The 12,567-nt window shown below is 48.9% G+C and overlaps 1 protein-coding gene across 1 annotated transcript in view; it reads right to left on the reverse strand.

Moving 5' to 3' along the window:
* Positions 1-11,772, reverse strand: part of LOC114605701 (uncharacterized) — a 39,977-nt gene extending 28,205 nt beyond the window's left edge. The window contains exons 1-2 of the mRNA XM_077935576.1: positions 11,491-11,772; positions 4,666-6,299 (exon numbers count right to left, since the gene is read on the reverse strand). Of these exons, the coding sequence (XP_077791702.1) occupies positions 4,666-6,119 (1,454 nt within the window). The 5' untranslated portion in view covers positions 6,120-6,299; positions 11,491-11,772. The remainder of the gene's footprint in view (positions 1-4,665; positions 6,300-11,490) is intronic.
* Between the last annotated feature and the right edge of the window lie 795 nt (positions 11,773-12,567).

Genomic DNA, 12,567 nt, shown 5'->3' on the forward strand with positions numbered 1-12,567 from the left:
ACTCTGGGAAGGAATAGGGGTCTCCTCACAACTCTCTGCACTGTTAACCAAATTCCCATAATTCCCATAATTCTTTGGGTGAAGCCATGGCTGTTTAAAGTGACACCATAGTGCTTTAAATCTGTGGTGTGAATGCAGGTTGAGTCATGGTGGCTATACATTACCTCCCAAATCAGAGGCACCATGTTTCTGGTCTCCAGTTACCAGGAGAAGGCAGTACCTGAGGAGACACTGGGGACTGAAGCTGGGACCCTTGGCATACACAGCAAGAACAGCACATGGGGAGCAGAGAGGGGATCCTTCCATCTGGCCCAGACAGAAAGATTTTAAGAACACAATGTAGAGTTCCACCCATTTACACTAAGATTAATGTCCATCCCTAAATCACACAAGAAGAGAATTCCATTAAGACATTGAAAGGAGCACCCACAATTAAAAGGTGCAGCAGGACGATCCCAAGGAAACAAAACACCATTTAATGCACAGAAAGAAGAAGAAGAGGAGTTTCGATTTGATATCCCGCCTTTCACTCCCCTTCAGGAGTCTCAAAGCTGCTAACATTCTCCTTTCCCTTCCTCCCCCACAACAAACACTCTATGAGGTGAGTGGGGCTGAGAGACTTCAAAGTGTGACTAGCCCAAGGTCACCCAGCAGCTGCATGTGGAGGAGCGGAGACACGAACCCGGTTCCCCAGATTACGAGACTACCACTCTTAACCACTACACCACACTGGCTCTCTGCTACACACTGCTACACAACAATGTGTAGCAGACAACCTTCGTGGACCACATGACTAAGAAGCTGTACGCCGGCTCCATCGGCCAGTAAAGCGAGATGAGCACCGCAACCCCAGAGTCGGCCACAACTGGACCTCATGGTCAGGGGTCCCTTTACCTTTAAGGTGTACTACTGGCAAGCCCGGTATCCCCCATCTTATATTTGTGCAGCTGATTCGTCTTGCCTAAGTACAGAATCTTACCTTTCTTCTTAGTGAAATTTATTGGATGCCTTGATATACCACCTGTTTCTTCAGGAAGCTCAGTGTGGTCTTAAGTGGTTCTCCCCCTCATCGTTTAATCCTGACAACAACCCTGTGAGGTAGGTTGGGCTGTGAAGCCATCATCCAGTGAGCTGCATGGCTGAGTGGAGATTTGAACCCAGGTCTCCCAGTTCCTAGTCCAAAACTCTTAAGCACTGCACCCCACTGGCTCTCGAATGAGACTCTTGGAAAGTGCATGCATGCGCATTTACCGAACGTTTCAGTGCAATGTCTTGGTGTTTGTATTTAAAGTTTTATACGCATGTATCAATGACATTAATGTATAAATGGTAATCACAGTAGAAGAGCAAATTTTAGGAAATGCTAGATGGCGATAGGGTTAGTTTGGAATGCTGGGATTGAAAAATTGAACAATTTCCACATGTATCAGAAGAAGAACTAAAATATAAATACAAAACGCCAACAGCAACAACCCCCCAAAAAACCCCATGTCATGTATTGATGAAATTGTTGGAGAATTTATTATGGGAAAGAGAGTAAAAGTCTTAAAAGTTCATGCAACCATCTTCTCGGGGTTCCTACTCTTTGTGTGGATGAACCTTGTTGCAACAAATAAAGCTCCGGTCTCCTGACTGCTGTTTTGCTCCTTTAACTTGCCTGGATTCTCCTTCTTTGCTGACCCCGGAGGGACCGCGGGGTGTGGCTGTTGGGACACTGCCCGGGAGACGGAGGCATCAGGCAGCCCCCAGGTGTCTCCGGACGACCACCGGTCTCCTGTGGAACAGCATCAGTCAATTAGGGACAGGAGCCTCAGAGACATTCCCAGGCCCACCCTTTGAGCATAGTCTCCACAAGGAAAGATGCAGACAGGAGAGCAGAGTCACAGCTTTATTCAATGTAGTTCAGAAGAAAGGAAAAACATGACTGCTTGCCTCCGTCTCCAGGAAAACAGCCAGAGTACAAAAGCTATATACAAAACGGAAGTTCCCAGCAGAAGCTGGAAGTAAATAGGCATGTGACACACAACAGCCTGCTCCCTTTTAAGGTGGAACGGAACTATATCCTAACAGTGGCCCCCTGGGGAGCTGGGCAGCGGAGGAAATCAGCACCCCAGGATTTTTTCCTTCTCAGTGCTTTTCCACCTGAGCCTCTTACCTAAAAGCCTGACACCCCGCAATGAGACAGGATTGTGTCCCTGCCCTCAGCAAACAAAATAGCTCCCCCCCCTAGATACTAACCCTAACCCTGAGGGCTGTGCGGGACCCCCAGTCATAGAAATGAAAAGGGGAGGGGCTCAGGAAAGTTTCAGGTGGGGAGGGGCAGCACAGGCTCCAGAAGCTCCTTCTCACTGATCCCCCCCCCATGAAGTTCCTTTAAGACCCCATGTTTCAAAGGAAAAGTTCACCTGCAGCGAAACAAAATGCAGCTGCCCTTGCTGAGTGGAGCCAGGCTGGGGGGCACCATGGGGACCCCAGAAATGTGTCCCTAGAAGAAATGTGCCTCCCCAGTTGGAGGCAGCCCTCCTTCTGAAACACCAAGAGAGTAAACGGACAGTCTCTGAATGGAGAGGAGCAGAAGCGGAGTCCCCTCAAGATCAGTATTGGGACCTGCGGCTTTTCAACTTGTTCGCAAATGATCTAGACTTAGGAGGGAGCAGGGAGCGGACAAAGTTTGCTGATGGCAGTAAATTGTCCTGGGTTGTTCAAAGAAAGAGAATTTGCAAGCAGCTCCAAAAAGAGTTATCCAAATGGGGTGAATGGGCAGAAAACACAGTTCATTGTCAATGAGATTAAAGTGATGCATGCAGGGACAAAAAAACAACACCTCTGAATATCATATACAGGATCATGGGGTCTGAATTGGATTTCTCTGTGTGCTCTGGGAGACCAGGGGAGAGGGGAGCTGGTCGTAGCAGGAGGGGGGGGGTCTCCCTGGATGCTTCAGCAGCCAGCCTCCTCTGGGTCTCCTGGCCCCCTCCTCTCCTCCCTCCGAGCCTGAACTGCTCTCTGCCCCAGCCTCTTCCCACTCACCAAACCCTGTTTCCTCCTCAGCTTGCAACACCTCCTCTCCCTCCAGTTCTTCTCCCCCTTCTCCCTCTATCTGCTCATCTCTATCCCACCACCAGTTCCCAGGCTCTGAGCCTTCTTCCCTTGTGGGTCCCCCAACTGGTGCCTCCCCCCCCCTCACCAGCCAGTCCATGACAACAACAGCAGCCACAGCACTGTGGTCCTCCAGTAGGAAAACTCCCGAGTAGCATGACTGAATAAAAACTTCTGGGACTATGGAAAAGTACTATCTTCCCCAAACCCCAGAATAAGCAGGAGTTCTGGGGTTGCCCCATGGGGTGAAGATGGCCCCCCCAGGAGACTTCCCTGGTCCCTGCAGCCTCTCCATTCCCCTCTTGCAATTAGGCTTGGGGGGAAACCACCCATTAACTTACAGTATTATAAGTTTTCTTCAGAATGCTTAGGAGGCAGGGATGACGTTTCGGTGAAGAATCAGTGCTTGGAGATCATGCGTTGGGGGGATGACAGAGTTTGGTGCAAAAACCGTCTTGCATGCTTGAGTAGAGCAACTCCAGGGCATGAGCCAAGTAGCAGCAGGGTAGGGGCCACGTGCAGAGCAAGTCCCACACTGAGGTCAAAAACACACACAGAGGCAGCAGGACTTCTTCAGTAATAGTTTACTGAGCTTTCAAAGCATACAGTTCTCACTGGGTCCCCAGTGAGGCACAAAACGTAGCTCCTGAGAGCAAATCCAGTTTCAGCAATAGAAAAATACAGCACACAGGATATCTAGGTCAGGCACACAAACCGGCAGAAGGGAGCAAGGGAGCAAAGAGGCTGGAAGGACACAGGGCAATGGAGGTGTGTCTTTCGCTTCCTGTCGTCTGGGAGGGAAGTCAGCAACTCAGCATCTGCAGGGGCTTCACGAAGAAAAGCTTCCAGGCAAATGGGCATCACAGAAACACACACTGTGATCTGTGGTGTGTTGCCATATCCATTGTTTTTGGAAGGTTATCATGATGTGGTCTAGAAACCAGTTTGGACAATATATCGCCCAGCCCTAATCCTCACTGACCACCAGAATTCCAGATAAAGCCTCACCCCTTCTCTATCAAAAGCTACTTTACATCTTAGATTATAATCACATTGTTTGACATTGCCTTCAATATTTCATTACTATACAGTTTTACACATAAATACCAGAACTTCACATACACAACATGTGTTAAAGACTGATTTTCTCCTGAGTTCATTTCTGTGAAGAAAAGAGTGGACTCTGAGAGGAAGACGTCCCGCACTCCATACATCTAAATGGGTTCTTCCATGTGAGAGTCCCTGGATGTTCCTTAAACACTCCTTTGTAAATAAAGCACTTTTTGCAATCTTTTCATTTAAACTGCTTCTCCTCTCTGAGTTTCTTGATGGTTTGTAGGGTTTCAACTCCTAAAATTCTTCCTGTCCAAGACTCTGTTGATTTAAAACTTCCACTAGGACTGAACCTCTATATACTTTCCGGCTATTTATAAGGTTTGTCTTTTGTGTGAACTTGTTGACATAAATCAAGGGTTCCATTCTGACTGAAGCTCCTTCCTCAGTCCATACATTTAAACGGTTTCTCCTCTGTGTGTCTGCTGATGTCTTCTAAGGTGTGCACTCTGCCTGAAGCTCTTTCCACACTCCATACATTCATATGGTTTCTCCCCTGTGTGAGTCTGTTGATGTATACGGAGGTGTCCACTCTGATTGAAGCACTTTCCACACTCCATGCATTTAAATGGTTTCTCCCCTGTGTGTGTCCGTTGATGTATATTGAGGTGTCCACTCATACTAAAGCTCTTTCCACATTCCATACATTTATATGGTTTCTCCCCTGTGTGAATCCGTTGGTGTGTTTTAAGGTCTCCATTCTGACTGAAGCTCTTTCCGCACTCCAGGCATTTAAATGGATTCTCCCCTGTGTGAGTCTGCTGGTGTAATTTAAGGTCTCCTTTTTGACTGAAGCTCTTCCCGCACGCCATACATTCATATGGTTTCCCCCTGCCTGTGTGAGTCCGTTGATGTGATCTAAGGCCTGAATCGTAACTGAAGCTCTTTCCACATTCCATACATTTATATGGTTTCTCCCCTATGTGAGTCCGTTGATGTGTTTTAAGGTATCTATTTCCACTGAAGCTCTTTCCACACTCAATGCATTTAAATGGTTTTTCCCCTGTGTGAGTCCGTTGATGTATTCTAAGTGTTCCACTCTTACTGAAGCTCTTTCCACACTCCATACACCCATATGGTTTCTCCCCTGTGTGAGTCTGTTGATGTGATCTAAGGCCTGCATCGAAACTGAAGCTCTTTCCACATTCCATACATTTATATGGTTTCTCCCCTGTGTGAATCCGTTGATGTCTTCTAAGGCTTCCACTATCACTAAAGCTCTTTTCACACTCCATACATTTAAATGGTTTTTCCCCTGTGTGAGTCCGTTGATGTTTTCTAAGGTTTCCACTATCACTAAAGCTCTTTCCGCACTCCATACATTTAAATGGTGTCTCCCCTGTGTGATTCCGTTGATGTGATCTAAGGTGTGCACTCTGACTGAAGCTCTTTCCACACTCCATACATTTATATGGTTTTTCACCAGTGTGAGTTCGCTGGTGTAATTTAAGGCTTTCATTCTGACTGAAGCTCTTCCCACACTCCCTGCATTCATATGGTTTCTCCCCTGTGTGAGTCTGGTGATGTTTACTGAGGTGTCCACTCTTCCTGTAGCTCTTTCCACACTCCATACATTTATATGGTTTTTCACCCGTGTGAGTCCGTTGATGTGAACTTAAGTGTCCACTCTTACTGAAGCTCTTTCCGCACTCAATGCATTTAAAAGGTTTTTCACCCGTGTGAGTCCGTAGATGTGAACTTAAGTGTCCACTCTGACGGAAGCTTTTTCCGCACTCCATGCATTTAAATGGTTTTTCCCCTGTGTGAGTCCGCAGGTGTATATTGAGGAGTCCACTCTGACTAAAGTTCTTCCCACACTCCCTGCATTTGAATCCTTTCTTGCCCATGTGAGTCCGCTGATGTGTTCTATGTTTTCCACTATCAGTGAAACCTTTCCCACTCTCCATACCTTTCAATGGTTTCTCCTCTCTTGGAGTCGATGTGAGCTATGTGTGCTAATTCAACGAAGCATATCCCACATTTCATACATTTTAATTTCTATTCCTCATGAAATGAAAGGTGCCCCATTCCTTGGAATTCTGAATGTCTTCTCCATCACCTTCTTCAGATTGGGAGGAAAGGAAATCCTGTTTGGGTTTCAAGGAAGAGAACAAAGGGAAAGAGAGCACATCAAATGCCATTAGCACTGTCTTATATCAACATACCCTACGTTCCCCGCCTCCTACCCATATTCTCAACTTTTAGGAAATGAAAAAGCAATGTCATCAAATGATAGTAATGCATCACCATCTTTCATAATCCTCAAACATCGTTAATAAAGCAGCATGATCCTGAATACAGCCTTTTCAAATCATTGTTTCCTCACAGGAAAGGCAGCTGCTCACTGTCCGTGAACAGGCTCTCTCTTTCTCTGGTTCATCATTCCTTTGGACATTCCCCATCCTCTGCATCATAATCCTCCATCCACCTCTAGATCTTCATGAATCACTTGCACAGTCCCATTGGCCTCAGGAGGTCCATGTGGACCATTATGTGAGGCCCAGGTCTATGTCTTTTCCAGGGACTGTGGTCTGGGTCAGTCAGAGAACTAGTGACAAGGCTTGGTGCTCGGGGTCAGCTGAATGGGTGCTCAGGGAAGTTCCTGTTCTTGGAGATGGACCTCCATCTACATGCCTCACATTGCATGGAGAGAGCAGGAGAAGCAGAAGAAAAGCAGCTGGCACATCGGAATCCCAGACCCCCACTGCTCCTTACAATAATGATGGGCTGCCTGATATCGAGCCCATCCTAAAGTGACACTGAAAAAGCTGCATATTAAAGGCAAATGGATAACTGTACTAGTGAAAACTTCAACCTTGAATATGTAGTGTTGAATTATTGATGGCCTGAAGTTGTGTTATTTCTAGAGACATGAATTTATTCCACTTCTGTCTCAAATATTGTAATTATCTGATGTCATGGGGTGTTATGGGAGCGGTAGTACCTTTGGTGGTCCCCACCCTGCACTCAGCTCTCACCTGTGCCTTCCAGAAGCTGTCAGGATGCAACAGGGGCCACAATCCAAGGAATGGCTTCAACTGGCCGTCAACCGGGGATGGAAGCCCATCGAGAAGGAAAACTCTGGTCCTAAACATTCGTGGTCTCGTGAGTTATGTTCAGGAGAAGAAAAGACTCCAGAGTGGAGTCGCTAAGATTGTTGGATGGTGTCCTGCACACCTTCTTCATTCAACACCTGCAGCCAAGCTGGTGCCAAACCTACTGCTCTGTGTTCCTTGGGACCATATAAGCCAGACTGAGAAGGGGGTCTTCTTGTCTAGGCAGCCCAGGACCCCCAAACACACTGCCCAGGCAGTGCTGCTAACACAGCAGTTTCAAGTGGGGAGATGGGCTCAGAGCTGTGTATCAAAGTCTCTCTGATGTGGAACAAGGGAAACAGAAACAAAATTTACATTATAAAGGTAAAGGTAAAGAGACCCCTGACCATTAGGTCCAGTCGTGACCGACTCTGGGGTTGCGGCGCTCATCTCGCTTTATTGGCCGAGAGAACAGGCATACAGCTTCCAGGTCATGTTGCTAGCATGATTGAGCCGCTTCTGGCAAACCAGAGCAGTGCATGGAAACGCCGTTTACCTTCCCGCTGGAGAGGTACCTATTTATCTACTTGCACTTTGACGTTCTTTCGAACTGCTAGGTGGGCAGGAGCAGGGACCGAACAGCGGGAGCTCACCCCATCAAGGGGATTCGAACCACCGACCTTCTGATTGGCAAGTCCTAGGCTCTGTGGTTTAACCCACAGCGCCACCCGCATCCCATATTTACATCATACGGCACTGTAAAAGTATTCAAAATAGTTGTTTTCGAAGAAAAGACCACAATGTATCAGGTGGCCCCTTGAAAGCTAATTAAAGAATTCTGACTGGAAGTTTTGGGGCTGCAGGACCAGGAAAGCTTCTGCCACCCTGATCCTTCCAATGGGGATTCAGGCCTCATCATGGGACTTGAACTGCCCTGGCTGATTATCTCCAATGGGATAGATATTGAGAGGAAAGCTGTTTCCTGGTTCTGCTGGATCTCTCAGCGGCTTTGGAGACCTTTGGCCATGGTATCCTTCTGGACCCTCTAGGGGAACTGGGGACCCTGTTATGCAGCGGTTCCCCTCCTTCCTCCTGGGCCGTGTCCAGAAAGTGGTGTTCAGACCCCTGGATGCTTACTTGTGGGGTGCCCCAGGGCTCCATTCTCTCCCCCATGCTTTTTAATATCTATATGAAGCTACTGGGAGAGATCATCAGGGGGTTTGGGTTGGGTGTTCACCAGTATGTGAATGATGCCCAGCTCTTCCTCTCTTTTAAATTGGAACCAGTGAAGGTGGTGAATGCCCTGTGTTGGTGCCTGGAGGTGATTTCAGGATGGGTGGCAGCTAACAGATTGAGGTTGAATCCTGACAAGACAGAAGTACTGTCCCTGGAGGACAGTCAGATGTGGAGGATTCCCTGGTCCTGAATGGGTTAACTGTGGCCCAAAAGGACCTGGTGCACAGCCTGGGGGTCATTTTGGACTCACAGCTGTCCATGGAGGCGCAGGTCAGTTCTGTGTCCAGGTCAGTTCTGTCTGCCAGCTCCATCTGGTACGCCAGATGAGACCCTCCCTGCCCTCGGACTGTCTCACCAGAGTGGCGCATGCTCTGGTTATCTCCACTTTGGACTACTGCCATGTGTTGTACATGGGGCTACCTTTGAAGGTGACTCAGAAACTGCAACTAATCCAGAATGTGGCAGCTGGACTAGTAACTGGGAGCAGCCGCGGAAACCACATATCACTGGTCCTAAAGGATCTTCCCTGGCTCCCAGCGCATTTCCAAGCACAATTCACACTGTTGGTGCTGACCTTTAAAGTGTCATAGTTGCATTTTTCAGGCATAGAAAAGTATTGATCTAATGTAGAGAGATCAATCATTCCTGGTCTATTGCTTCAAGAAGGTTCTGGTGGTTTTGCTCTGTGTGATTCAAAGCTGGAGTTTTCTCTAGCTGGAACATTTTAGCTGATCAGGGAGTTTCCTTTCTGCTGAGAGCAGGTGGTGGAATAAGTTGTAATGAGATTATGCTGAACCTTCCTTGATTTTGGGAACCAGATGAAGCTGGTTAAATTGGAGTGAGCCAGGCTTGTTATCCCGTCCCAACGTTACTCTGACACTGAATTGTTTATAAATTGCAGTATTGAAAGGCGCCTGGTCCCACTTCCTATTCTGCTATTTCTCTACTCTGCTTGTGTGTGTCTTACTTGAGTGCTAGATTCAGGCAGGTAGCCGTATTGGTCTGACGCAGTCAAAATTAATAAAAAAGGAGTTTCAGAAATACTTGAAATACTTGTTGCTGAAAAGAGACTTGAAAGAGAAGTTGCTGAATTACAACTTATTACTAAACTGAAAACAATGGAGAGACCTGGTCTGAATAGAGATATTGGATTCTTGTCTCATTACACATACTAAAGCTATTTTTGGTCATCTGCATACTATCCCTTGCTTTTTCCTGTAGGACTAATTGCAGTCATTAACAGTTGTCAACAGCTTTACCATACCCATCTCCTACTACCCTTCTGAGAAAAACCCCACCCCACCCTCCCACTATATATAAGGGTCTGTCTAGCGACTTCTGTTTCAGTGTATCTGAAGACGTTTGCATGCACATCAAAGGTTATACCCAGGACAATCTTAGTTGGTCTCTAAGGAGCTACTGGACATTTCTTTTTATTTACTTGAGTGCTGCTTTGGTATGCCAAGTTAGGTTTCTATTTAAGTTAGGGCTTTGCTATGTTTTGGATCCTGTTATGCTTCTTTGCATTCAGTAATAAATTTATTTGCTGAATAAAATGTTTGCTGCCTCTTTGCGTTTTTTCCTACTCTGCTAAATATACGTCGGACTTGCTCTGGAGGTCATTATGGAGGAGCAAGATCTGCGAGCTGAAGTCCTCAATAGCCTCGGCCCTGTAGAGCTGAAGGAGCGTCTCCACCCCCCATGGCTCAGTCTGGACACTGAGGTCCTCTTCTGAGGGTCTTCTGCTGGTTCCTTGCCTGCGAGAAGCGAAGTTACAGGGAACCAGGCAGAGGGCAAGGAAATGGGCAGCTACCTGACATTTGGAAGACAGCTGAAGGCAGCCGTGAATCGGGAGGATTTTAATGTTTGATGTTTTACTGTTTTTTATATGTGCTGTAACCTGCCCAGAGGGGCTGCGGAAACCCAACCAGAAAATGGCTCCTTTGACTGGGAAGATTCATGCAGTCGCTGTCATCGGATGCTGAAGGATTGTATCTCAGCTTGTCAGTCCCTCTGACATTGCCTACAAAGAATAGGCGGAACAGAAATGCTTTTGAGGTGCAACTTCTCTATCAATCCTGACAGGGATTCCATGGACTCTGCACCCCCGTTTCTGATGACAGGTGTACATTATCCTCATCCTCAGTGGAAAAGACATTAAAGATGGAAGCCTGAGAGAGAGGAAAAGGTTTCTGGCTGCTTCCTGGGTGGGATTGCGGAAACCAAGAGCCGCTTCTGAGAAGGCCTCCCCCCTCCCCTCTTCCTCTGGGGTTTTCCTCTCCTCTCCAGGGGACCAATGGTTGGACTGGGCAGAAGCGCTGTGTCTGGACAGGGCAGGGGCTTATGGGGTGGGAAGAGGATGGAGGTTGCAGGAAGGGGTGGGGGGACTGGCCCCCCCACTTTCCAGGGATCCCTCTCTGGTCGCCTTGAAGGGGGGGCATTCCTGGGCGGGAGGGAGAAGCCAAGGCGGCCCCTCCGGAGATCCCCAGCGGGCACCACCATGGAGAAGTCTCCCCAAAGACTGGTTTCCTATCTTTCCCTCCCCCAATGCTGCCTTTCCCTGCCCCAGGGATGCTCCCCCTCCCCACTTCCTCGACTCCCTCCCTCTGTCCCAGAGTCTCCCCTGCACCCATAGGCCCTGCACCCCTTGGCGCGGCTCACCCCTCGCCCTGCGACCCCAAGACGAGCAGGGGAGGGACAGGGGGGTCTCTATCCAGGCGTCCCTCACTCCCATTAACCCTTTCATGGCCCACCTCTCTCCTCGCGGAACCCACAGCGCCCCAGGGATGCCTAAGCGGGGGAAACGGGGCGAGGGCGCTTCGCTGGGATCCCCTGGGTGGGCGCTGCATGTCCGCCCCTGCCAAGGCACCCAATGGGCCAAGGAAAGCCCCCTTCGCAGCACGCGCGCAGGGATCCAGGCCCCACGGAAGGCGCTTTGGGGAGCTGGCGGGGGTCTCTGAATCCTTCTCTCCCGTCTCCCCTTTCCCCTCCCCCGCGACCCCTTTACCTCTTTGTCCTCGCTCCCGATTCTCCTTTTCTTTCCCGCAACATCCAGGGGGGGGGGGAGGTTTACCTGCCGCCCCTCCTCCCCTTTCCTGAAGTGCCCCCCCCCCCGAGCTACGGGGCAGAGCAGCAATCCGGCGCAGAAGCTCCACTTGCGGGGGAAGCAGGCAGTTCGGGAGGGGGGGCTCTCTCCGCTCATTCCGGAAACAGAAGCCGGATGGAGAGGAGGAGGAAGAGGTGCAGCGCATGGTGGAGGGATTTGGGGTTGTGGGGGCGGGGTGAGAGGAGGATGTACCGGGAAGGGAGGGATAGAGGGGGGGGGAGGAGAGGAAGGTTTCCCCCCTCCCTTCTTCGTTCAGGGGATCAGGAGAGCGGGGGAGGGGCTGATCCTGGCAATCCAGCTGCAAAGTGGAGTCCCCCCCTGCAATGTTTACATTGAAAATCCTTTCCCCCCCCCCCGCCCCACACGCCATGATCTTAGATCCATTCCATGTTTTTGGTATTGGTGCACAATGAGCAGCGGGTTAGGCTTTGTGACTCCTGTGTTACGGAGAAAATGGGGCTTGGGCTTTTGCACACACACACACACCCCAACACAATTCCTCCCTTGTGTCTCCCTCAGAGGTAACACAATGCGGCCAGGAAGAAAGCAAGGCAGCTGTTGATCTGTTTGCAGGCAGAGCCCCCCCCCCCCCATGCGAGGAGTGAAGCAGCCCAGAACTAAAGCGCGTTGGGAAAAAGGTAAAAGGCGGATCTACACGGATCCTCGTGAATTCATATGATTTTTTCATTCAAATTAAATAAAACCACCATGATATTGTAGACCATATCTTACTCTGTAGAAAGCATAAAAAAAATCACGCATCCACTGTTTCGGGGGGGCGCAGGGGCGCAAAAACATGGTTAAAAAACACGGATCCTCATGGATCCTCATGATTTTCCCACTAGATCAGCCCAAAGTCACCATCAGATCAAAGATCATGGCCATGGGCACAGCATCCACCACAAAAACCATGGATCCACGGCTTCCTGGCGAAACCGTGACCCAAAAACGTGGTTTTCAAGAACGGATCTTCATGGA

This window comes from Podarcis muralis, chromosome 10 (genome assembly GCF_964188315.1).
Source record: "Podarcis muralis chromosome 10, rPodMur119.hap1.1, whole genome shotgun sequence".
Classification (NCBI taxonomy): Eukaryota; Metazoa; Chordata; class Lepidosauria; order Squamata; family Lacertidae; genus Podarcis; species Podarcis muralis.